Raw genomic sequence first — 23,851 nt, 5'->3', positions numbered from 1 at the left:
AAGATGACATTTGTGAACACCATCCAGAAACACTGCCAATTTCTCTGAACCAAAGCTCGTTGGAAATAAACTGAGGCAAAGTGCAAAACATTTCTATTGTGGTTAAACCAATCCAAATGTAAAAATCGTTTTGCAACCACAGACAACATGTCCTCTATACTGAAAAAAGACCATCCAGCTTTTTACCAGCACACAAGTGTACTTATCTGATGGTATAGAAATGCATTATTATGTTAGCGCTTATAGAATAGGTCGCTTCTTCTTCTGGAAAGGCACCAATGATATACAAATGTAGTAAAATCTATAAAATATTATAGAACCATCCTACAGCCAGGCATGGAGGCACTGTGCTAAGAAGAATTAAGCCATAGTTTCAAGAAAAAGCTGCTTCCACGGTAATCTCTTTGAGTTTTAGTCAGTTCCCACTAGGGGCCGAATCGACTAGCCGACAAGTCGACTAATCGATTCTATGACCTCTCACGGATTTTTCTATTTCACATCGACTTGTTGCACCCACCTCCCCCCCCGTTGTTCCCAACCCTATTCCACCCAGTCCACGTGGTGGATTAAATAAAGTAAAACTAAAAACAGTAGCATTTTTGCAGCTTGATAATAGTTTTGCATTTCCTTTGACTTATTTGCAGTATGAAAAATAGTAGGAGCATAAATATATGCCCGATGTTTTGTTTTTCTTTTTTTTGTAAATAATAAATTTCTTTTTTTCTAATATTTTATTTTTTTTGCAAATATGATATAGCGTCTTGAGTTCCTATGACATCATCAACTAGTCAAAGTCAACTCGGACTTTTATCATGTTAAAGTCGACTTTTAAAAATATATAGTCGTTTAACCTCTAGTTCCCACAATGTATCCATTGTATTTTACCTTACGCTCAAAATGATGATGCTCAGGACTAAAGGCTTGAAACTTCTCTCCTTTGCACTCCAGCTCTGTGGATGTGGGGCTTCCTTCTGATCTGCTCTGGGCGTTGTGAGTCTCACACTTGGTGGCATTGATAATGCTGAGGAGAGAGAACACTAGAAGCTAGTGTTGCGTATGTAAACATGAGATCACTTTGTGGTCACAACTACATCAAAAATAATGAAAAAAATGAGAAGGGTCTTGAACAATGTATGAAAATAAATAATTTTCATTCTGACAAGAAATACAAAAAGAAAAAAATACAACGAAAGGAGAGGATAAAAGCTACAACTACACTAGAAAGATTAAAAAAAGGCAACAAAGGTCTGGAGAGCTGCTGTCAAAGGCTGCCAATCTTAAGGTGCCATCTTAGTGAAAAAGAGGTTTATAACAACATATGCTCTCAACCATAAAAAAAAAAAATCAGCAGCTGGAATCCTACGTCAGATAAGAAATGGACAACATTTCTCTGAAAACTTCAGCAGCTGGTGTCCCCAGCCACTACACATTTACAAACCATTGTTAAAAAATGAGCGGGCACTTCACAGTGGAAAACGTGAACTTAGAGCAACTGTTTGAGATGTGTTTCTGCCATAAAGTTTAAATTTACAGTATGTTATATATATTTTTAAAACAACACATTTTCCTATTTTCAGCATTCCATCTGTTTTCTATGCTTCACAGTGAATAAAATATTGGTTTATAAGATTTTTTTTAACTTACTGCATTCTGTTTTTAAATTATATTTTACCTAATATCCCAATGTTTTTGGCTTTGAGGTTGTATTTACCAAGCCCCAAACGAGCACCATCGATGTTAAAAGGTTGAAGCTATATTAAGGGTTATTGTTGGATTCTACTGGGCAGTGATTTGTACTTTTGTGGAGCACTAATTTCAGTTTTATTCCTTTTCCAGTGCTTATCAGGTGGTGGTGGTGGAGGAGGATGGGTCCCGTAAGGTAAGGAGAAGGGAACTAGGCTCCGTGGACTGTTTCCCTTCTCCAAACTCACACAATGAGGCCCAGGTTAAAGGGTCCCCTCATTACTACACAGCTGAGCTAGCTCCTAGCAGTCTGCCAGAGGCCACGCCTTTCACCGTGGGCGACAATCACACCTACAACGGCTACTGGAACAGTCCTTTAGACCCTACTAAGAACTACCTCATCTACTTCCAAGCCACCAGCAACTTCAGAGGGGTAAGAACCATTAAACATCAATTCTGCAACACACAACTTTACAGTCATTTTTACAATCCAGACACTCAGTTAAGACCAAACAAACTTAAGTTGTGGTCCGAAATGGGAAGCAGGGGTCAAGCATGGGGAGGCAGAGGTCCTAGAACAAATCCAGAGGGGAATCCTTAATCCAAAATCAGTAGAGCAAAAAAGGGTTCTATTTACCAGGGTCAGAAAGGCAGAATAAACCAGACGTGGAGCAGGCAGGTTGGTGAATCCAAGAGACAGGCGTTTGGTCGAGACAAGAAAGTCAGGCGAGAACATGGAAGATGGTTGGATATCTACTGGCAAGTGTGTTCGATAAACTGGCAGAGAACTTATGTGGCTGGAGCTCTTGTATAGAGTGTGCAGCAGGTGCAGGGCATGAGCGCTGATTGCAGCAGAGAAGTGGGCATAGCAGAGACCATGACACTTTATTGATGCCCATTGAAAGTGGGATGTGTTATGCTATAGTCTCTGTCCATGAACTTTCTCTTGTCCCACCTATAATGTCTGATCCTCTCAAGATAATTTAATTAATTAATGAAACATTATACAGTAGTCCCTAATTTATCGCGGGGATCCATAACCTGAAGTCCCACGATAAATGAAAAATCACGAAGGAGGAATAATATTACATGTAGTAAGTAGTAGTTTATTTTAGTATTTATATAGATATATAGTAAGGCATTTTAAAACCTTCCCACACTCTTGAAATGTTCTAAACAATGTTTCTAAACTCTAAAAGAGAACAGAATGACATGATTTCAGCTCTCTGTCATTTGCCAGTCTGCCAGTGCTCTTGATCACACCCACTTCTCCGCTGCAGAGCGGAGATCAGCTGATCAGCTGCAGGAGGAGGCTGTGGGCTGCGCACAGGTGCTAAATAATTTAAAATAATTTATTTTAAATAAAAATTCCATGCCGATCATGCGGCTCATCCGTCAGTCAGCAAATTGTGTGTCATGTCCAATATTACTTTGAAAAACTGTGATAGAGCAAGTCCACGAAAAACAAACTGTGAAGTAGCGAAGGACTACTGTACACATTATACATCATCACTGGAACCCCCCCCCCCCCACCCCCCACCCAGCACTCAGTCACAAATCAAGGTCAAAGATCATACAAGGTCTTTGCTTGTCCAGGCCATAACTTCCGATCCGTTCATTTAAAGTTGTCTTTGATATATTTGTGTTGAACCCCTGAAACAACCGACAAAGTATTTATTTATATGTAGGCTATTGTATAACATAATAAAAACAGCTAAGTAAAATCAGCATAATCGTGCACTTCCAATTTATTGTGGAGTTTGACAAAACCTGTTTACTCCAAAAATTTCATTTTTCACTTTGCTAAATTCTATGTTCTATGATGAAACATTTCTTAACCCACCAGCATTTCATCATCTGCTGGGTTTAGAAAAATAATTAAATAAGAAAATGTCAACACTTTCATGATTATAGACAATTTAGATCTTTGAGACAAGTTTTAGTCAAGCACAAAATTTAATAAATTAGAAGTTAATTTTCAAGGTATTGATCATTTTGTTAGAAACTGTTTAAGCTGCCGAGCTTATGTATGTGCTGTATAGCACCCTGGAGCTGCAGCTGCTCTTGAAGACAAGATGAAAGCACAATCATAAAGTTTGTGGAATATGGCAAAATATAACCCATCTGCTTTCTATGCTTATCTGTGGAACGTCTTCTCCCAGGAGGGGGTGTTCCCAGGCCAGAGAAGCTATATAGTCCCTCTAGCAAGTTCTAGCTCTGCCCCAGGGTCTCCTCCCAGTCAAACATGCCTGGAACATCTCCAGTGAAATGCTTCTAAAAAGTACAAATTTTAGATGTCTGAACCATCTTAGCTTACTCCTTTTGATGAAAAGGAGCATAATTCTACTTTAAGCTTCCCCTGGATGATGGACCTCCTTACCTTATCTCTAGGTTCATCCACCTACGGACGAAGTTCATTTCAACTGCTTGGTTCTAGAACCTAATTTTTTTTTTTTGTCATAGTATACACCTCAGGTTTAGGTGAGGGTCAAAATGGAGATGGACCAGTGAATGGAGAGGTCTTCCTTTTGACTCAGGTCTTTCCTAACCATGACAGAATAAAGCAATATGTTCATCACTGAAGACAAGGCCCTCATCCATCGAGTCATTTCCCGCTCTATCCTATCATCACTTATGAACAAGAATTTCAGATGTTTAAATTCCTCTAGAGACTCCCCCCCCCCCCCCCCCCCCCCCCCCCCCCCCCCCAAAAAAGCCAGAGGGGGCATTCCTCCCTTTTCCAGTTGAGAACCATGGACTCAGACTTAAGAGAGCTGATTCCCATCCCAGCTGTTTCACACTCGGCTGTGAACCACCCCAGTGCATGCTGAAGGTCATGGCCTGAAGACGCCAACAGAATCACATTGTTTTCAAAAAGCAGACATGAGATCCAGAAGTTCTCAAATCAGAAACACTCACATCTCAACAACTGTGCCTTTAGATCCAGTCCATGAACACAACAAGACAGGTGACAAGGGACAGTCCTGGTGAAGTCCAATCTGTGCCAGGACCAAGCTTGGCTTTGTGCCATAGATGCAGAAACAACTCTGCTTTCAGTTATAGAAGGACCAAATAGAAAAACATGGCAAACATATGTTCTAATCTCCTGACCCATGCCCAATAACCCAGGTAGAAATCTACCAACGTTAAATCAGGTCCTCTGGACGGATTAAAAAAAATAAAAAATTGTTGAAACGTTTCATCTTTTAACCAAAAGACATCTTCTGTCTGAGGAGCTGCAATAAACTCAGTCTTATAAATAGCACCTTTTCGTAGTGGATCAACCAGTTTGCTGTTGACGTCCAGAACTAGCTGTTCACATGATCAAGGAGGACCATCAGCCTAACGATCAATCATAAGTGCCCTGATGGCCGCTTGCTAATCACAGAGGGCTGAGTGATACTAGCAATCACAGCATTGTAAGAGGGGGACAGTTGAACATGGAGGCCTCCACCCCTGTTTATTGATGGACACTTTCTTTTCACAAAGATGGCCTCCTTTACTCCTCTCTCAAACCATCGTTCCTCTCTGTCCAGGATGTGAACATCTTCATCCCTGAAAGAGTGACCTCTGGCCTGGAGATGAGTGTAGACCGCAGAGTCCTGGCCTGATGATGTTGATCTTCTGTGCTGGTCCATCCTTTTGGCCAGTGGCTGTTTAGTTTCCCCGATGTAAGACTGATCACCCTCCTGACACTGAACAGCATACACAACGTTACTCTGTTTGTGCCGGGGGACTGGATCTTTGGGATGGACCAGTCTTTTTGTCCACTGCTCCACCTGCATGTATCCCAGGTGTGATGGGTTAAAGGCAGTGAACCAATTTTGTCTTTGTATGGGAACATACAATTATGACAACACATACCACTAAATATCTCAGTTTCTCTGAAACTCGTGTAACATATGGAATGACCACTGGTCTGGGTTCCTAATATGCGCTAATGATGGCTTTTTGTTCATCCATCCATCCATCTTTACCCGCTTCTTCATTTTTGAGTTGCAGGGGTCACTGGTGCCCACGTCCAGCTATCACTATGTGAGAGGCAGGGGGCACCATGGACAGGTCTCCAGTCCATCACAGGGACACAAAGAGACAAAGGAGACAAACAGCCATTCACTCTCTCTCTCACACCTAGAGACAATTTAGAGTTAACAATCAGCCTAACATGCATGTTTTTGGTCCGTGGGAGGAAACTGGAGTACCCGGAGAAAACCCATGCATGCACAGAGAGAACATGCAAAATCTACCCAGAAAGGCCTCCGGCCAGGATTTGAACCGGCGACCTTCTCGCTGAGAGGCTACAGCTCTACCAAACGATTCACTGTGCCACCCTAGATTTTTGTCAGTTTTACAATATAATGATCTCTTTGGGCAAAGGTTGAAATTGAAGCTACTAATGAAATTAATTGCACGACAGCTAGGTGTAGAATTAAGAACATATTATTTATACTTTTTAGAAATTTTAGGAAAGCATTAAAACTAACATCACACGATCTGTGCTGCTTTCAAAATCAGCACAAAACATACGTTTAAAGTATGTACAGTATTAGCAGAGTAAGAAGCTTATCTGTATCAAGCTGAGAGCAGTTTTTCATCCAGTTATCAACAGTATTAAGATGTGTGATTCTTCAGGGGATGGGGTCAGGGTCCTCTGAGGGCTTGGCTGGGCTTCAAGAGCTAGAAAAACAACAGTTTTTTTTTTATTTGATTCATGTGATTTTTAAAAAAAATTTTATATTTGAGCTTTTTCCATAACAGAGTCAGTTATAGTTCTCTTGTTTTTAACTCCAAATATTTTCATCTGTGATCTGTTTTTGAAATATATTTGTGTTTCACGGAAGATATGCTTTTACAGGGGGAGTGTGAGGAGAGGAAACTAATTATTTTGACAATTATCCTGGATAAATGAAATGTATCAGGCTTACTCTGGACCTCTGGCTGCCATTGTGCTGAAACAGTAATTGCTTTGGCACATTTTCTATCAGCTGGGCTTGAAAGATGCATGATTTGTGTAACCAGTTTTTCTTACACACACTTACACAAGCAGGAAACAAACCCATTTTTCCTCCGTCTGAAAAAGCTTACCAGCTCCATCGATAAGCTGAAATTACTGACAGTATCCACTTTGCTAAACATCAAAAAAATAAAATCATGCCAGAACTTTGCTGCATGTAAAATAGGACATCATATATTTTTTCACTGAACATTTTACTTTGTGGCATTTGAACTGAAAATGGACAGAACTCTAGATTGCTGAAACATACAGTAGTTTTGCAAGTTAGACATTGATTTCAATTTTCTGCATTAAATACTAAGCATTCTTTGAAAAATGCACGTCCACACAGCCCTTCATGTCAGTTTTTAGCCTAATGTCTGATATAAAATGAGGACATTGTCACTTCTTTGGTCAACCCATGAAAATAACGTTATGTGTGATCTCGTGCAATAATACAAGATGTTAAAGAATGTGTTGTAAAAACAACTCTCTTCTAGAACCACATCAAAATTTAGGTCAGTATAATGTAGATTAGCTGTGACACACATCTTCAGTTGGATTGACACAAAAGTTAACTAGTCATAGATGTACACACATTTTTTAAAATTCCATCAAAATCCATTTGTGGGCAGCACAGTGGTGCAGTTGGTAAAGCTGCCGCCTCGCCATAATCAGGTTGCCTGGTTCAAATCCTGGCATGGGGCCTTTCTGGGTGGCGTTAGCATGTTCTCTCCATGCTGCCTGGGTTTTCTCCAGGTACTCCAGTTTTCTCCCACAGACCAAAAACATGCATGTTAGACTGACTGGTAACTAAATTGTCCCTTAGTGAGAGTGAGAGAGTGAGAGAGTGAATGGTTGTTTGCCTTGTTTGTCTCTATGTGTCCCTGTGATGGACTGGAGATCTGTCCAGGGTGCCCCTTACCTCACGCACAGTGATAGCTGGACTTGAGCACCAGCAGTGATCCCCACAACCTGAAAAAGTTGTGGGGAAAAGGAAGAAGGCGTAAAGATGATGGATGGATGGATGGATGGATGGATGGATGGATGGATGGATGGATGGATGGATGGATGGATGGATGGATACTGCAGTTGTCACAACTTTTCATGTGTGAGGCAGCCATATTGGATTTCTAGGTAGGGACTGATCAGGAGTTGTCGACTTTCCGAGTCTTTCTCTCTGTTTTCTCTAGAGCAGGTCACATGCAGCATGAAACCATCTGGTTCCCTCTTTGATGTGGTCCCTCCTCGACTAGTAAAGGAGGCTTTTCCTACTCTGGGTCCTTCTATTCTCACTATTGTGAATAGCAACATCCTCAGGGGTGGTGCCTAAAACCTTTAAGCATGCTGCTGTTCAACCTCTGCTGAAAAAAACTAACCTTGACCCCTCAATCGTGTCCAACTTCCGGCCTGTCTCCAGACTCCAATTTGTCACTAAACTACTGGAAAAAATAGTTGAGTCCCAGTTAAAATGTTTCCTAGAAGATCACGCCATCTTGGAGCTATTTCAATATGGCGTTAAACCTCTCGACAGCACTGAAACTGCTCTACTGAAGGTTTTTACGAACATCTTCCTAGTCACAGACGCTGGTGATTCTGTGCTCCTTGTCTTACTGGACCTCACATCTGCTTTTGACACCATCGACTATGAGATCCTCATTGCAAGGTTAGAGCAGTGGGTGGGCATCACAGGGTCAGCCCACCGCAGGGGTCCATCCTCGGTCCCCTTCTATTTTCTTTATACCTGCTGCCACTAGGTGCTATTTTCTGGAAACACAACATACCCTTTCACTTTTCAACATATCCTTTCACTTCTACGCTGACTGCCTGGCTGACATCAGATACTGGATGGCTTTAAATTTCTTAAGTTTCAATGAGAAGAAGTCTAAAGTCATTTTGTTTCCTCCCAACGACACAATCATCAACCACTGTATCGACCTTTCCACTCTAGCCCCGTTAGAGAAACAAAGAGTCACAAATCTGGGAGTGATAATGGATCTTTCCATGAAACTTAACAGTCATGTAAACATGATTTTTAAATCCAGTTTTTTTCCAGCTGAGGTGGCTGTCTAAGCTGAATCCCAAGTTGTCCAAAAATAACTTGGAGACAGTAATACATGCATTCATAATATCCAGGCTTGATTACTGCAACTCGCTCCTGTTTGGTATTGGTCGGACCTTCATTGCTAGACTACAACTGGTCCAGAATGCTGCAGCCCGATTTTTAACCAGTACAGGCAAAAGAGAGCACATTACACCAGTTCTGGCCTCACTGCACTGGCTACCGGTTCACCTTCGAATCCAGTTCAAAACATTCTTGTATGTCTATAAATCACTGAACAGTTCTGCCCCCTCCTATCTCACTGATCTGCTGCAGCCATATGTCCCAGCTATACTATACCCATTGGGTATAGTAGCCATCTTGTGTTAGGCTGGCTACAAAATTGAATCAGCTGTAGATGGACATCCAAAGGGATATTTCCTGACGGTTTCATTGAAACATGTCATCCAACATTTATGTTTAATGAATGAGATAAATTACACTTTTGCTCAGATCTCTGAAATCAGGCTTGACAGTTGTGAGGTTTCACAACTTTTAATATTACTATTTATTGTTATTGTGTGTTTGCTTGTTTCTCTGACATCAAAGGTCAAATCCCCATTTTTGGACCTGAGGTGACCCCTGCCCTATAGGTTATATATGGCAGTTTATTATTAATATTACCAATTATATTAGAAAAATATTCGAAATATGATCATATATTTTTTATTTTACTGTAAATACTAAGCAAATTATGGTAATTTTTTAAATGGTGATTTTCAAAAACATCTTTGTAACTTCCTCTAATCATTCATTCAACCTTTATTTATACAGATTAATCACATTTAACCTCAGAGACTCATTTACAAGTGAGACCTGTTTTAGACTAACAGTCAAAAGTATCATGCTAAATATGTTCAATTATTAAGAATTTCTGGGGACAGCGATTATGAAATTATATAAAAAGAAGAACCTGCTGAAAAGTTTTAAGACTCGGGGATTCAGAGGAGAGCAGAGAGGAAATTAGTTTTAAAAATGTAATTTGGAAAAATGACATTATTATTCTCTACACCTAACAATAAACAAGCCCACGTCTGACCACATGCTGCAAGTTGTTGAAAGTTTATTAATTCCCCTCAGATTGAGACACAATTAATTTTAAATAATGTTGCTTTATAGATGCTTTTATGGGATCCAGTTAAATTTATAAAATTAGCATTTTCTTTCCCCACAGGAGACCAGAATAAACTGCATCAGGATTGCTCGCAAAGGTAAGAATTACATTTGAGTTTTAAAAACTGCTGCAAGTGATCATTGTAGCATCAGTTTATGTCACTGTTTATGTTTCAGAACAGCTGAGAAAAAGCCAGAAACATAAATGCTTTCTGACCACAGTGTTGCTTTATACATTGAATCAAGTGTACCGGATTGCTTCCTGGCACAAAGGTGATTCATAGCACAGCAGGTTGTTGAGAGCAAAAGTGGGACTTAAGTGTTCTGGTTTTGTTCCAGATGTGTGAAAAACTGGACCGTTTTCAGTCTAAGTGTGTATGGCACATTTCAGTTGTGACAGTCCTTTAACTTAATAGCTCAGAAAAACATATTTTTAGCATTTTTTTAATCACGAAAAGAAAAATAAGTAATTCTTAAAGTTTTTTCTATAGAATAGTTGCTTTTAGATCCTTTTTTTTAATTTTTAGTAATAAATTGCTTTTCTCAACTGTCATGATTTGTTTCATAGATTTTATGCACACACTGTTGGTTGATCTGAACATCCGTCATTTTTTTTTTCCTGATTTGAATGTTTCACCCAACGGCAAGAGCATATTTTCTGCTATGCTTGCAGTTTAAGTGCAAGACTGTTCCCCAGGCTGTTCCAGGCAGTTCAATGAATTGTTTTGGTATTTTCTGCTGACATTTGTAGTCCTGAATGGATAAACCCTAATGACTTGGGTGATATTTTCCTCTAGAGCATCATAGTATATCACTTATAACAGCTGATGAACATATTGGTACTCAAATGTAAATTGATTTATGTAGCTCTCAGATGAAAGATTGTATTGATTTGTGCAAGGTAGGGCAATAGCACAGAAGTGATTTATGGGGTTTGGGTCCCCAAATTTAGCCAAATTTGATTTTATTTGTGCTGATTTTTTTTCCCCTGAAGAGGTGGTTCATATATATCCATCAATCCATTTTCTTTACACACTTCTTCCTTTCTGAGTTGCAGGGAACTCATGCCTATCTCCAGAAGCAGATGCAAATGTTAAAGTAATATTCTAGAATTCTAGAATTGTGCTGCTCAAGGTGGCTGCATGTTGGAGTAGCTCTCACATTCATTCTGAAATTTTGCTTTTGAAAACTTTAGTTACTCTCTTTTCTGAATGTAAATCACTTTTTTCGGATGAGTACTTCCTTTGGTATCAGACGCTGTGTCGCTGGAAAGATTTTTACTGAAACCTTTTTATTTTTGGACATTCATTATGTTGCGTAACCATAACAACAAAGTGGTTTCCTACTATTGGGAGCTGCCGATTAACATCTCAAAAGCTCAAAGCTACAGCCCCAAATTCCAAATGAGTTCCAAAGGAGGTGCCATGGATGCATTCCCATCTACCTGGAGGCGGTGCTCGGGTGCCTGACTACCTAGGTCTTGGAGGTAGCGGGAAACACAGCTCGTGACAGCGTATCGACCAAAATCGTTTCCCAGCACCTGCAGTTCAGTCTGCGGCGATGAGGGGCTCAGCAGGTTGCTGAGAGAAATGGCCATCTCTCAGAGAGGAGTTTTGCCTGGCATTCAGTCAGTCCTGCTGCTCAAGAGGACTGAGAAGTCTGCTGGGTCTAGGTGAATGGATCAGCATCTGCAGCCATTTTCTTCAGATCTGCTGTGGGAGGGACTGCTACAAGAAATCCTTCCTGCCCAAAGCCATCAGCATCTGGAATAACTCTAATGAAACCAGGATGATGAGCTACAACAACAGTTAATTTCCCTTTGGGATTAATAAAGTATTATTGAATTGAATTGAATTGAATTGAATTGAATGGAATGGAATATTTGTAAAGTATTGTTGAAAGTAAATAAATGGTTTAGGGCTTTACTTTTTTTTTCCAACCAATTCCAATTGTTGGCGACAACAAGCTGGAATGAAGAACTCCAAAATACTTGCATCTCCTCAGCAAGGAGTCTGTTCTGACCTATCCTGTAGAGTGTAACTGTGTTGAGTGTCCAACCCAGTTTATTGTTCACGTGAACACCTGTGTACTTAAAGGAGTCCAATTATCCCAAAGTCTGTCACCATATGCAAAGGATCTACAACAAGTTCCATTGTTTCTTTTCTTGCATTGATTTGGAGATGGTTCCAGTGGAATCAGAATGCAAAAGCCTGTGTCCACAGTCTGTACTCTGTGCTTTCCTCATATGTGATGAATATGACTAAGGCAGATTCATCAAATATTTTTTGGAGACTGTGGGTAGTTGATGTTGTCTGTGGTGTTACTGTAAACTGGATTGATGCCACCATAGTTCCCTGCATGGCCCTGTGTCCTCGTGCTTTGTGGACAGCCAATGAGGTAGTCCAATATCCACTGCAAAAAGTGGTGGTTCACTCCCAACTGCTCCAGCTTTCTCGTCAGGAGCCACAGCTGGAAAGTATTGAAAGAAGTAGTATACAAAACATCATCCACAAGTGCTTCCCAGGCTTCTGAGTCAGAGCTTGGCACGTAAGGTAGACGATGGCATTATCCATGCTCATTACAGGTAGGTGAACTACAACCAATCCAAACAAGATCTCACCAGTAGGCAAATATAATTGAGGACTACCCTTTCCATGGTCTTTATCAGATTCAAAGTCAAAGCCAACAACCTTTAACTCTTGAGGTCTTTCAGCTGTGTGATCTCTGACACTGATCTTCCACAACTGTGATACCCTCCCTAAATTTAGGCTCAGATTGCTTATGTCCCAGAATGCTACACCGCTAATCTTTACAGAATTTGTAGAGTTTGAAGCTGATGCAATCATTCATGATACAGTATGTTACACTGTCAATGTCCTCAACATGAGGAGCACAGAGCTTTTCCCACACGCTGGAGTTGAAGCAATTCCTCTGAGCTTCGTCAGTCTTCTCATACCATCTCTTCACTGTGCGTGTCACAGCTGGTCTGTGTACATAGGCTGGAGATAAGGGGAGAGGTGATGCATCCCTCATTGGTGTGAGCATAATATAACTTTCCTGTGTTGTTGTCTCTAGTGTGGCAGGTGACATACTAGGTGAATATGGATTGAGTGGAGGACAGAAAGACATGATTAAAATCCCCAGAGATCAGAGGAGGGCCTGGGATTGCTGTGTTTGGAGTCTGCTGGTAACAGCAGTGAGGACATTGCAGGCCATTTCATCATTAGCATACTGCATTAGGGAAAGTACTGTATACTGTTATCACATTAACATGTAAACATTTCCACATAAAAAACATGGCATCACGCTAAAAGCTAGCTGCTCATCATCCTTACTGTAGATGTTTTTTTCAGTAGCTGCGTGCCCAGAGTTATACTATCTGTCATTCACAAACATAATCAGGCTCCATCCACTTTTCTTACCACTCTGCTATGTTAAAATGAAAAAGGGTAAATGAAGGCCGTCCATCATTGTGTTTGTGTCCAAATTAGCTCGATTAGTCAGGTTTTTGTAAACAGCATCATGCCAAGGGAACGCTGCCAATTCATCCATCTTGTTGGAAAAAGATTTTACATTTGTTATGATCCTATTCCTGGCAAGCTGAGCAATGCCGGAGTAGATCCCCATATCTCAGATGTATATTCATGATGCAGGACTGTTGCCTGTTTCATTTTGCATATAAAATTACCTTGATCAAATGGTTGGGTTCTAATGTTCTCCATGAGCTGAGAGTCTTTCCCATTACACTGTGTAAAGATACATGCACCACTATAATTATTGACATTGCACCTGTCCATACTTTTATACACTGGACATATGGTTGCTGAACACCAAGATTCAGGAAAATGTCCAGATTCTAAAATTCTGTTATAAAGAGATGTAGCATGAAGCATGAAGATGCACTCCCCTAACCATGACCTCTGACCCTTGGGTTGTCTACCCTGGACTGTTTTCTTTAAAGTTACTTTTGTCTTGAATAATGTCTAATATGTTTGTGTTCTCTTGGACTCCGAATCAGCTACAGTCTAACTAATCTTTACTTTTTTATGTTATGCTTTTAGGAAAAAGGAAAAACAATAATGAAGTTTGTTTAATTTGATTATGACAGGTGTGAACATGAATAAAGTTGATTATTGTTGTCAGTCATTATAATGAAATTATGTGAAATTGTATAATGCGTTTGAACATATTTATGTTTATCATGATGTGTGCTTTTGGTATTTTGGGGTTTGATGGAAGGGGTTTTGATTACTGTGTTTTATTTTATACGTATGCACATTCCTGTTTGGTTATGTCTTTGTTTCTGCTCTGGCCCCGCCCACTCACACCTGATCCTTGTCTCTCTGCACAGGCATTGGTGGTTCTGAAATTTTATTTCTGGCTATAATATCCTGCTGGGTTGAGTTTGGTTCTTCGGTTTTGGCATTGTACACACCTAATATCTTGGCTCTGTGCTCATATTGATCCTATGAGTTATGTTTGTTGCTGCCACATCAGCATTTTGTTTTAGTTTGTAAATAAAATCAGTTTCATTTTTTACAATCAGTCCAGCCTGGTCCATCAGCACTTTAGGTCTCAACAACTAGCCCTAACTATGACACTGTTCAGTGTTTTCAGAAAAGAAGCTATCTTTAAGAGACACCTGTGTGTAAGCGTTTTTGAGCCAGAATGGGATTCATATGTCAAAACATCTCTCAAACAATTTCCAAAGTAACTATTTATCAAATAGTCTCAACTTTGTCTGTTTTATGTGTGTGTAAAAACAAAAATAATTCCTCCTCAAATTTTTAATTTAGCATTCGATAAGAGAATTAATCATGGACTGATTCATTATTATTTAGATTGTTCATTATTGTTTTTGCAATTACGTTACTATTCTATCCAAACTAGTTATTGTCTAAATTACTATATTTTATCATTTATGTTGTTCAATTTTGTTTATTGCTGTTTATGATTCTGGTCTTGATTAATTATTTTGTAATCAAATTTAAAAGACAAATGCAGCTTCCTCCTCATTCAGCATAATACTGTGATAAGAATTCCCTGTAACTACGAATTCAACTTCAACAAGTGAGTCTGATAATTCAAGGGTGAATTTAGTGGTTAAAGATGCATGAAATGTATTAACTTGTTATTGGTCAGTTCCCTGACTTGGTGCTCCCAACTTTAGTGAGTGCAAACCAGTAACAAGAGCAGTAAAAAGAGGATCAAGTGTCACCCTTGTTCCTCCATTTACAAATATGTTTACAAGGACAGTAGAAATAGTTTTGAATGTGTAAAAATATTTTGTCATTTCAGTCTGATACCATCTGAACCAGGAGCCTTGCAGTTATTCATGGTGTAACCCAGGGCTTAATTTGAGCCGGATCCTATTTCAGCAGGATCCGGCAACTCTTATTTTGACAAGGTGCATTCCTGTAACTGTTTGCTTGGATCCAGTAACTCTCAGGCTTACTAATAATAAAGTTATGAACAAATATAACTGCCTTGAATGAATAAAACTTGTATTGGATATGTAAACTGAAAATAATTACATAAACACTAATTTTAAACACAATAGCCAAGTAGCAAGTTCTACCCTTAAAAAATCCCCGCCCCTAAAAGAGTGGTAGGGATGAGTGCCGAGCTAACCAGGCAGTCGTATGTGGGCAGGAGCACACAGGCAGCCACAGGCAACTGCCTGGAGATTCCCATATGGAGTCAGACAACAAAGAGCAGGAACAGTGTTGGGCTCCAAACCATCAATTAAGGGGGAGGGGGAAATACTTGAAAGAAGCCGAGTGTTTATAAATGTAAATAAACATAAATGTTTAACAACCCGTTAAAATACACAAAATAATGCAGAAAATCACATCTACTTTATTCAAAATTTTCTGGGGGAGGACCCCCAGACCCCCCCCTGCCCTTAACCCCCCAACCCCCACCTCCCCACCAATCTGCCCACTATTTGCATTTCCAGCATTGATCTGTTTACAAATTAAGCTCTGGAGTAAACTGCTTGCCAGAGCTCATCAGGGGTAATGCAGCCATTGAGATCTGGATTATGGAAAGCAGTTGCATCATGGCTGTCTGGCAGAAAGAGCTATTATAATATAAAATTATAAAGTAGTATAATAATAAACTTGTAATATCATCAAATGCAAAGGCTATCATCTTGAATATTTTTAGTCGTAAGGTCATTTGGACGGTTTCTTTTGTTGCTGAGACGTTTCATCTGAAGGATTTATTTAATCTGAGGAGCCACCAAACCAAACTGAATCCCATAAACAGCTCACTCCCTGAGTGGAAAAAAACAGTTTGCTGGTGACAAGATGGCCTCCGAGGCCCGCCCTCTCCCAGTCAACTCCTCTAAAGCAGCCATGTTCAAAACACCAAAGTAACAGGGGCTGCCTTAGAGGAGTTGATGGTGGTGGTGGTGGTGATGGATCTGGCCTTTTTTCACTCTGGGAGTGAGCTGTTTGTTGGGATTCAGTTTGTTTGGTGGATCCTCAGATTGACGAAGTTCTTCAGATGAAGGACAAAATGTCTCAGCAACAAAAGAAACTATCCAGATGACCTGACTGAACATTGTTGGATTTATACCTGGATTAATGAGCATGAACTTTGTTGTTTACCTCTGGGTTTTCCAGCAGAAGGAAACCGTACTTCTGGGTGGGGCCCTGTGGCCTTTTGGGAAATGTGGTCATTATGAGTGGGAATACAGTGGATGATTACTGAGAGAAAACTACAAAATAGCGGCACCTGTCCGAAGTATTTCATTTTTGTTATTAACTTTTTCAAAACCACATGAGTACATGTACAGTTATATTACTGTACAGTCCACAGTTGTGTCTTGTACAATTTATTTATTATTTGTTAAATGGAGTGTGCATCCACAAACCATGATAGAGCAGGTCCAAGATAGTCGAACGGTGAAGTAGTGAGGGACTACTGACTACTGACAGGGGCCAAACATACTGACAGGGGCCAAACAAGAGACAGAGGCTGAAAGAAGGAATTGGTGTTGCTGGTCTTCATTTAGACATTGGCAGAGAAGAATATTACCTTCAGGGTAGAAGAAATAATTTAGTTTGTGTTTGCTCAACAATTAAACATTTTTATGTCTGTCATATGGCTGTTGTTTGGAGTGGTATGGGCATGCAGAAGGTTTGAGTGGTGCCAAACCATAATCTTGTCTTGGGCATTAAAATGAGTGAGCTGTCTCTGTATCCTAGATCAAGATCCATTGTAGAAAATTTTACAAGGATTTAGTATTGTTTTGGGTCCATTTTTACCAATATTTTTTCATAGGCATCAAAGGAAGGGTTAAAGCAAACACATATCTGTTTTCTCTCTGTTCCATTTGAATCACTGACATTTTGGCAAAGCCCCCCTATGCTCAGAGGGCTGTGAAATCCACAATGCAGCAACGTTCTTTTTTTTTTTTTTTTCCTGAGAGAGGAAGTGGCCAGGAGTGTTTGCTTGTGAGAAGGATTTAAAGAAGGATCTCAGTTCAAGCAAAAGATGAGACACAGTGAGTGAAATGGAGTTTTTCATCCATCCTTCCAACTAAATTAGGTTTGGAGTACTCTAGAGAAAGGTGGAAGATGAAGTAGGTTGCCCTCCTTGAACACTTTAATATGAGAGGGATGATGACATCAAAGTGTCCTGCCTCTAGTCTGCTGGCACATCACATAGGCAGAGGAGGTGGGCTGTGGGAGCCATTTTTCATGTAGTTGTGCATAAATAAGAGCAACCCAGAGGACATGCTGATGTCACTTTTGTCTCCAAAGTGGCTCAGAGCTGCCGTTAAAACCCTTCCTGGCTGTTTCTCATTTCCTCTCAGCACATTCCCACACACAAATAGCAGGTGCCAACCCATCGCTGTGGTGGGCGGGAGGTTCATTTTTGTGACTTTGTGTGTTTATCATCAGATGAAATTTGGCCACAATTTGTTGACATTGTTCACATGTTCATTATAAATTAAATCCTATTGAAAGATATGTCATTTTATTATGAGAGGCTTTCCATTTATGTCAGCTTAACCAGTGGAAATGCATCACATGCCATATTTTCCTCTTGGAACAGTTGACGCTTTTGCTTAAAATCCTTTTGACAACTCAATGCAATGGCAAAAGAACAAAACAAGCTTATTTTTATAGCTTCTGCTCAGATGTGGCAAACAAGACTTATATTTGAAACCATTTTTGACAAAATGTGACAAAGTAGTTCTTTTTGTTGCCTCATTGCGTTGAAATAATTCATTGTTTATTTATCTTCTTTTTTTTTTTTTTACTGCACCAGATACCCCCAAACCAACAGTAATTATGGAAATAAAAAGTAACATGTCTTATGAGACTGCAGGTTACCTGTCAAAATTTTAATTGAATAACTCATACAATTAGTTAGCACTTAGTGTAAGTTTTGGGGATCAGTCTCAGCTACTACCTTAACAACTTTTACCTATAAAACTGACCATTATAGCCATTTTTGTGTTTGCTAAAGTTGATCAGCTGTGGAATCCACCTTGTATTAGCTAGACTCACATATTTATCTAGTAGTACATATTCACCCAATAATTACTTTCTAAGAGTTAAAAAAAATCTACTGAATCTTTGAATCACGAGGTAATCTGCTAACAGACAAACTGTTTATTTAAACAAGTTAATACCAAAGTCGAAGGTAAAAAAAATGTGTGCAATGTGTGGCTCTCCAAGGATGTCTCAGCCTCTACCACACCAAAAGAAGCTCAATGTTTTTAATGAACTGCTCTCCAGCAGTCACTATGGAAATGATTTATAACTATTAATATATTTTAATCAACCACAGAGACCTATATGACTGTAACATACTTATGAGTTTATAAATATAACCAGTGGTGAAGAACTGAATAATCACTCACATTATATTACACATTAAAATAAAAAATGCAGTATTTTGTAGTTTTGATTTATTTTGTAATAAAACCTGTAAATAAAATTACAAATATTCCTAATCAGTTTGCATTTATTTTTTATTATTCTATTGTTTGATTTGTTTTAATACATACATTTTATTATATTTATGATATATGTTAAAATAGTGAGTTACATGATTCTAAAATTATTGAAACAGTAATAAAAATAGCAACAAGCTAAAGATAAAATTAGCAAACCTGTTGTTAAAATCACATAAACCTGTACTAAACACGTCAAAACAATAACTAAAAGCTAAAAGTATCAGATCTGTAGCTAAAAGCTAAAAGTAGCAGATCAGTAAAACGTTTTCCTCACTGGCTCTGGAATGAGGCGTACACATTTCTACCCTCTCCCTGTTCTCCTCCTGCTTTTTTGCTCTCTGTTTGTGTATCGGAGCAGTTCCTATTTTTACACATCTTCCGAAATGAAAACCACTGTTTTGGATCTGACCAACTGGACTTTCGACACAAATGACAAAATCTTTTCAACAAAGCGACAGGGTCCTGGAGAACCCTCATCTGCTCGGACGACTCGCATGGCGCTGGATAAATCCCTGGGGAAGTGGATGTGATGTGTCTACCTCTGCTGTCGATCGAGGACGCCAAAATTGCATATAATTGAATTTATAAGAACAAGTTTCCTGTTTTTGGAATAGTCTGGATCCTGATTTATCAACATACAAAGGAGACGGCCGCAGCTAATTTGGCCCTCGTCAGGCTGCTGCCTACGTGAAGGTTGGTCCATGCTTTGAGGACTCAAAATCAGCTGATTTACGAGCTAAACCATAAGATGGAGTGATTTGAATCACAGGTCACCTACAGCTTTGGGACTCGTCAGGATGAAAACGACCTTGAAGAGGCTCGTAAGCACGGACCAGTAGAATGCACCCTAATCTGGCCATTTCGGACGTTGGAAGTATCAGTGCAGACTCAAGGCTGACAAGAAAAATAGTCTGCCTGAATAAATCAACAATTGTGGGTTATCTGAATCTGACTCCCTGGTTGGCCTCGAAACAGGCCGATTTAAACATTTTTCCAGCGAAATGTATAAATTAAGGAAAAGCTTTGTCTATCGCACCCTCCCTTCTGTGGAGACTTACCAGAACTGTGCGGGCTGACCATCATCTCATCTTATCAGGACAATGGACTATCTGTTTAGTGCTTCATGGACCTCCTCGTCGTCAAATGCATATGTAACATGTTCATAAATGTGCTTGCTGGCAGAGTTTTAAATTGTGTTCTGTTAGAACAAGGTGTGAAGAGATATTTTTTGTAATGCCACTATCCTCTCCTCATGGCTTTGTCCCTTTTTCTATCTAAAAAATGTATTCTGAAAAGGGTAAGAAGGCAGCGCTTTATAGCAGCAGCTACGTGCACTCCGCCCATCTTTCGGACGACTGTACGGACATATTATCATTTTATCTCGGTACAATGATAATAAAGCTTATTCTGATTCTGATTCTAGAGAGCCAGTATTCTACTACTGCAGATTTTAAACAATGTTTTTTGAATGAACTAAAGAGATTTGTGTGTCTCTCTGTGAAGACATGTATTTTAAATGTGGTAAATATTTTGAAAAGTATAAAAACTGCCTAAAGTCATGGCACACTATACCTTATCAAGCTATATGTTTTAATTTCTGAATGGTTAAACAGCACAAAATATGTGGAGGTAGTTTGGTTACAGAAAACAGGAGAAACTAAACAGGAAAGGACTAGTGTTAATGCTGCTGTTAATGAGAATTTATTGGAATTGTCCTTCAGAAAACATTACAGTTCTTGAGTGGCAGCATGACTAATGCTTTAGAATAACTGCTGTAACAAAATGCTGTATAGTCATTGAACTGTTTATAATAGTACGTATAATTACTCTTTTGCTGCATTTAAGGCTTTCATACTCAATACCAAGTTCCAGGAACTGTCTTGTTTGTGTTTTTTTAGAAAACAAATGAAAAATACAAAACAGTGACTTGAACATATGAAGAATTATTGAAAATTGTTAATGTAGCTACTGCCTGAAATTAAAACGCTCGTTAACTTTGTTCTCTAAAAACTGATACTAATTTGGGTCTTTCTTTTTTCATGATCTAAACTAAATCAAGAAAGTCAAACTTCTTCCTCTTTCGGCTTTTCCCTCCTCAGAGGTCTCCACAGCGACTCATCCTCCACAATCTCACTCTGTCCTCTGCATCCTCTGTCCTCACTCCAAATACCTTCATGTCCTCTCTAACTGCCACATGTCTCTACTTTGGACTTCCTCTTTTGTCTTTTTCCTGGCAGCTGCATTTCTAACATCCTTCTACCAATATACCCACTGTCCCTCCTCTGGACATGTCCAAACCATCTCAGTCTGGCCTCGTTAACTTTATCTCCCAGTTGTTCAACCTGTGCTGTACCTCTGATGATCTCATTCCTAATCTTATCCATCCTTGTCACTCCTAAGGAGAACCTCAACATCTTCATTTCTGCCACTTCCAGTTCTTTCTCCTGTCTTTTTGTCCATGTCTCTGTCTCCAGACCATACAACATAGCTGGTCTCACCATTGTTTGTTAACTTTCCTTTGACCTTTGCTGCCCCCCATTTATTGCAAATCACTTATGAAACTTTTTTCTGTCCACTCCATCCTGCCTGGACTCTCTTTTTCACCTCTTTTCCACATTCTCCATTTTCCTGGACGATGGACCCCAAGTATTTGAAGTCCTGCACCTTTGTGACCTTTGTTCCTTGTAGCCTCGTTATTCTATCTGCCTCCCTCTCCTTCACACACATGTACTCTGTCTTACTACGGCTGACTTTCATTCCTCTTCTTTCAAGTGAATACCTCCACCTCTCTAAATGCTCTTTCACCTGTTCCCTGTTCTCACCACAGATCACAATATCATCTGCAAACATTATAGTCCACGGGGATTCCTGCCTGACCCCATCTGTTAGTCTGTCCGACACCAGAGTAAACAAGAAGGGGCTCAGAGCCAATCCTTGATGCACTCCCACCCCCACCTTCAAGCTATCTGTCACTCCTACAGCACGTCTCACCACTGTCCTGCTGTCCTCATACATGTCCTGTACCAATCTAATATGTCCTGCTGTCCTCATATATGTCCTGTTCCAGTCTAACATACTTCTCTACCACTCCAGATTTCTTCATGCAATACTACACCTCTTCCTTTGGCACCCTGTCATATGCTTTTCTAAGTCCACAAAGACACAAAGAAGTTTATTCTGACCCTCTCTGTACATCTCTATCAACATCCTCAAAGTAAAGGTGGCATCTGTGGTGCTCCTTCTCAGCATGAAATTATACTGCTGCTCACAGTCACCTCTCATCTACCTTTACCTTCCATAACTCTCTCCCAGATCTCCATTGTGTGGCTCATCATTCCCTTATAGTTGCTACAACTCTGTATATCACCCATGTTCTTAATAATGGGCACCAGCACACTTCTCCATTCCTCAGGCATTTTATCACCCTCAAATGGGGGCCGAGATGGTGTAGAGGCAGGGCAGCCGGCTTGGGACCCAAAAGTCCCAGGTTCGATCCCCAGTCACTGCACATCACGTGGCGTCTCTGGGCAGCACACCTCATCCCCAAAATGCCCCCCGGGCGCTTTCAATAGCTGCCCACTGCACCACCTGGTGGTGGATGGGTTAAATGCAGAGACTAATTTCGCCATTGTATGGAAACATACAGTGCTGACATTGTGATGACATTATTATTATTATTATTATATGCCATTGAATATTTGAGTCAAAAACCTCACTGTCATCTCTCCATGACATTTCCAAACCTCCACTTTTATGTCGTCAGGTCGTAATGACTTCCCTTTCTTTGTTCTTTGAAGAGCTTTCTGAACTTCACCCTCACTTTCCTTTCCCACTTCATAGTCCACAGTTTCTTTGACCTCTACTCTTCTTTTTCTTTCATTATCTTCATTCATTAACTCACCAAAATATTTATATCTTCCCATCTAGTTCTCCTCTTTAACAAGCCTAACCTGTTGCACATCCTTTACAGCCTGATCTCTCTGTCTCGCCTATCGGTGCAAGTCCTTTTCGCCCTCCTTACATACAAATCATAGTACACCTTCTGCTTTGCCTTTGCCACCTCCCTCTTTGCTTTACATTGCATCTCCTTGTATTCCTGTCTCCTCTCTTAAACAAGCAAGTAAGTGCTATATGTTGTCATCATTGTATGTTCCCATACAATGATGAAATTGGTTCTCTGCATTTAACCCATCGCACCTGGGATACACCCAGGTGGAACAGTGGGCAGCTATTGAGTGCCTGGGGAACAATTAGGGATTAGTTGTCTTGCTCAGAGACACCACAACATGTGGGAATGGCTGGGAGTCGAACCGCGACTTTCTTGTCTCGAGTCGGCTCCTGTACCTCTACCCCATCTCGGCCCCCTTCAGTCCTCTCACTGTCATATTTCTTCTTGGCTAACTTTTTTCTTTGAATATCTTCCTACACTTTAATATTCCACTACCAGATTTTCTTATCTTTTCTCAGTCCAGATGACACACCAAGTACCTTCCTACCTGTCTCGCTCATTACTGTTACTGTAGTAGCCCAGTCATCTGGAATCTCTTTCTTATCCCCAAGAGCATTTAATTTTATTTTTGGTAACAGCTGTTTTTCTTCATAAGGCTAACAAATGTAAGAAAAAAAAAACATCTTTCACGCACAGCTGTTCAGAGCAAAGGTTTCCTGTATTTTTTATGGTTTTTTTGCTGTTATAGAGTTTGTCTGAACTGTCTGCAGTCTGTTTTTTAATATTTGTTTTCATTCTCTGTTTTTATTCTGTGGGTTTTTTTTTTAAGGAGAGGTCAGTGCCATTCTGTCTCACCCCAAAGCAGCTGTCCTTGAAATGAAACACTGCACAGACTGTCCTTTTTCCCCCTCTTTCAGATCATAATGAAATAAGCTTTATCTCCTCAGTACATGCAGTTATCTTTATTTTATTATTTTGTATGTTTTCCTTTCCCTCAGCCTTGCAATTTGAGTGTTTGAAAACATTTCTCAGATA

The 23,851-nt window shown here is 39.8% G+C and overlaps 1 protein-coding gene across 1 annotated transcript in view; it reads left to right on the top strand.

The window, feature by feature from the left end:
* Nucleotides 1–23,851, top strand: part of ptprua (protein tyrosine phosphatase receptor type Ua) — a 502,564-nt gene that overhangs the window by 365,603 nt on the left and 113,110 nt on the right. Inside the window, exon 14 of the mRNA XM_037693627.1 lies at nucleotides 9,952–9,988. Within this exon, the coding sequence (XP_037549555.1) occupies nucleotides 9,952–9,988 (37 nt within the window). The remainder of the gene's footprint in view (nucleotides 1–9,951; nucleotides 9,989–23,851) is intronic.

The sequence above is a fragment of the Nematolebias whitei genome, chromosome 19 (assembly GCF_014905685.2).
Source record: "Nematolebias whitei isolate Nwh7 chromosome 19, NemWhi1, whole genome shotgun sequence".
Lineage (NCBI taxonomy): Eukaryota > Metazoa > Chordata > Actinopteri > Cyprinodontiformes > Rivulidae > Nematolebias > Nematolebias whitei.
Note: the sequence above shows the minus strand (reverse complement) of the source record. Positions and strands in the feature narration are given on the sequence as shown.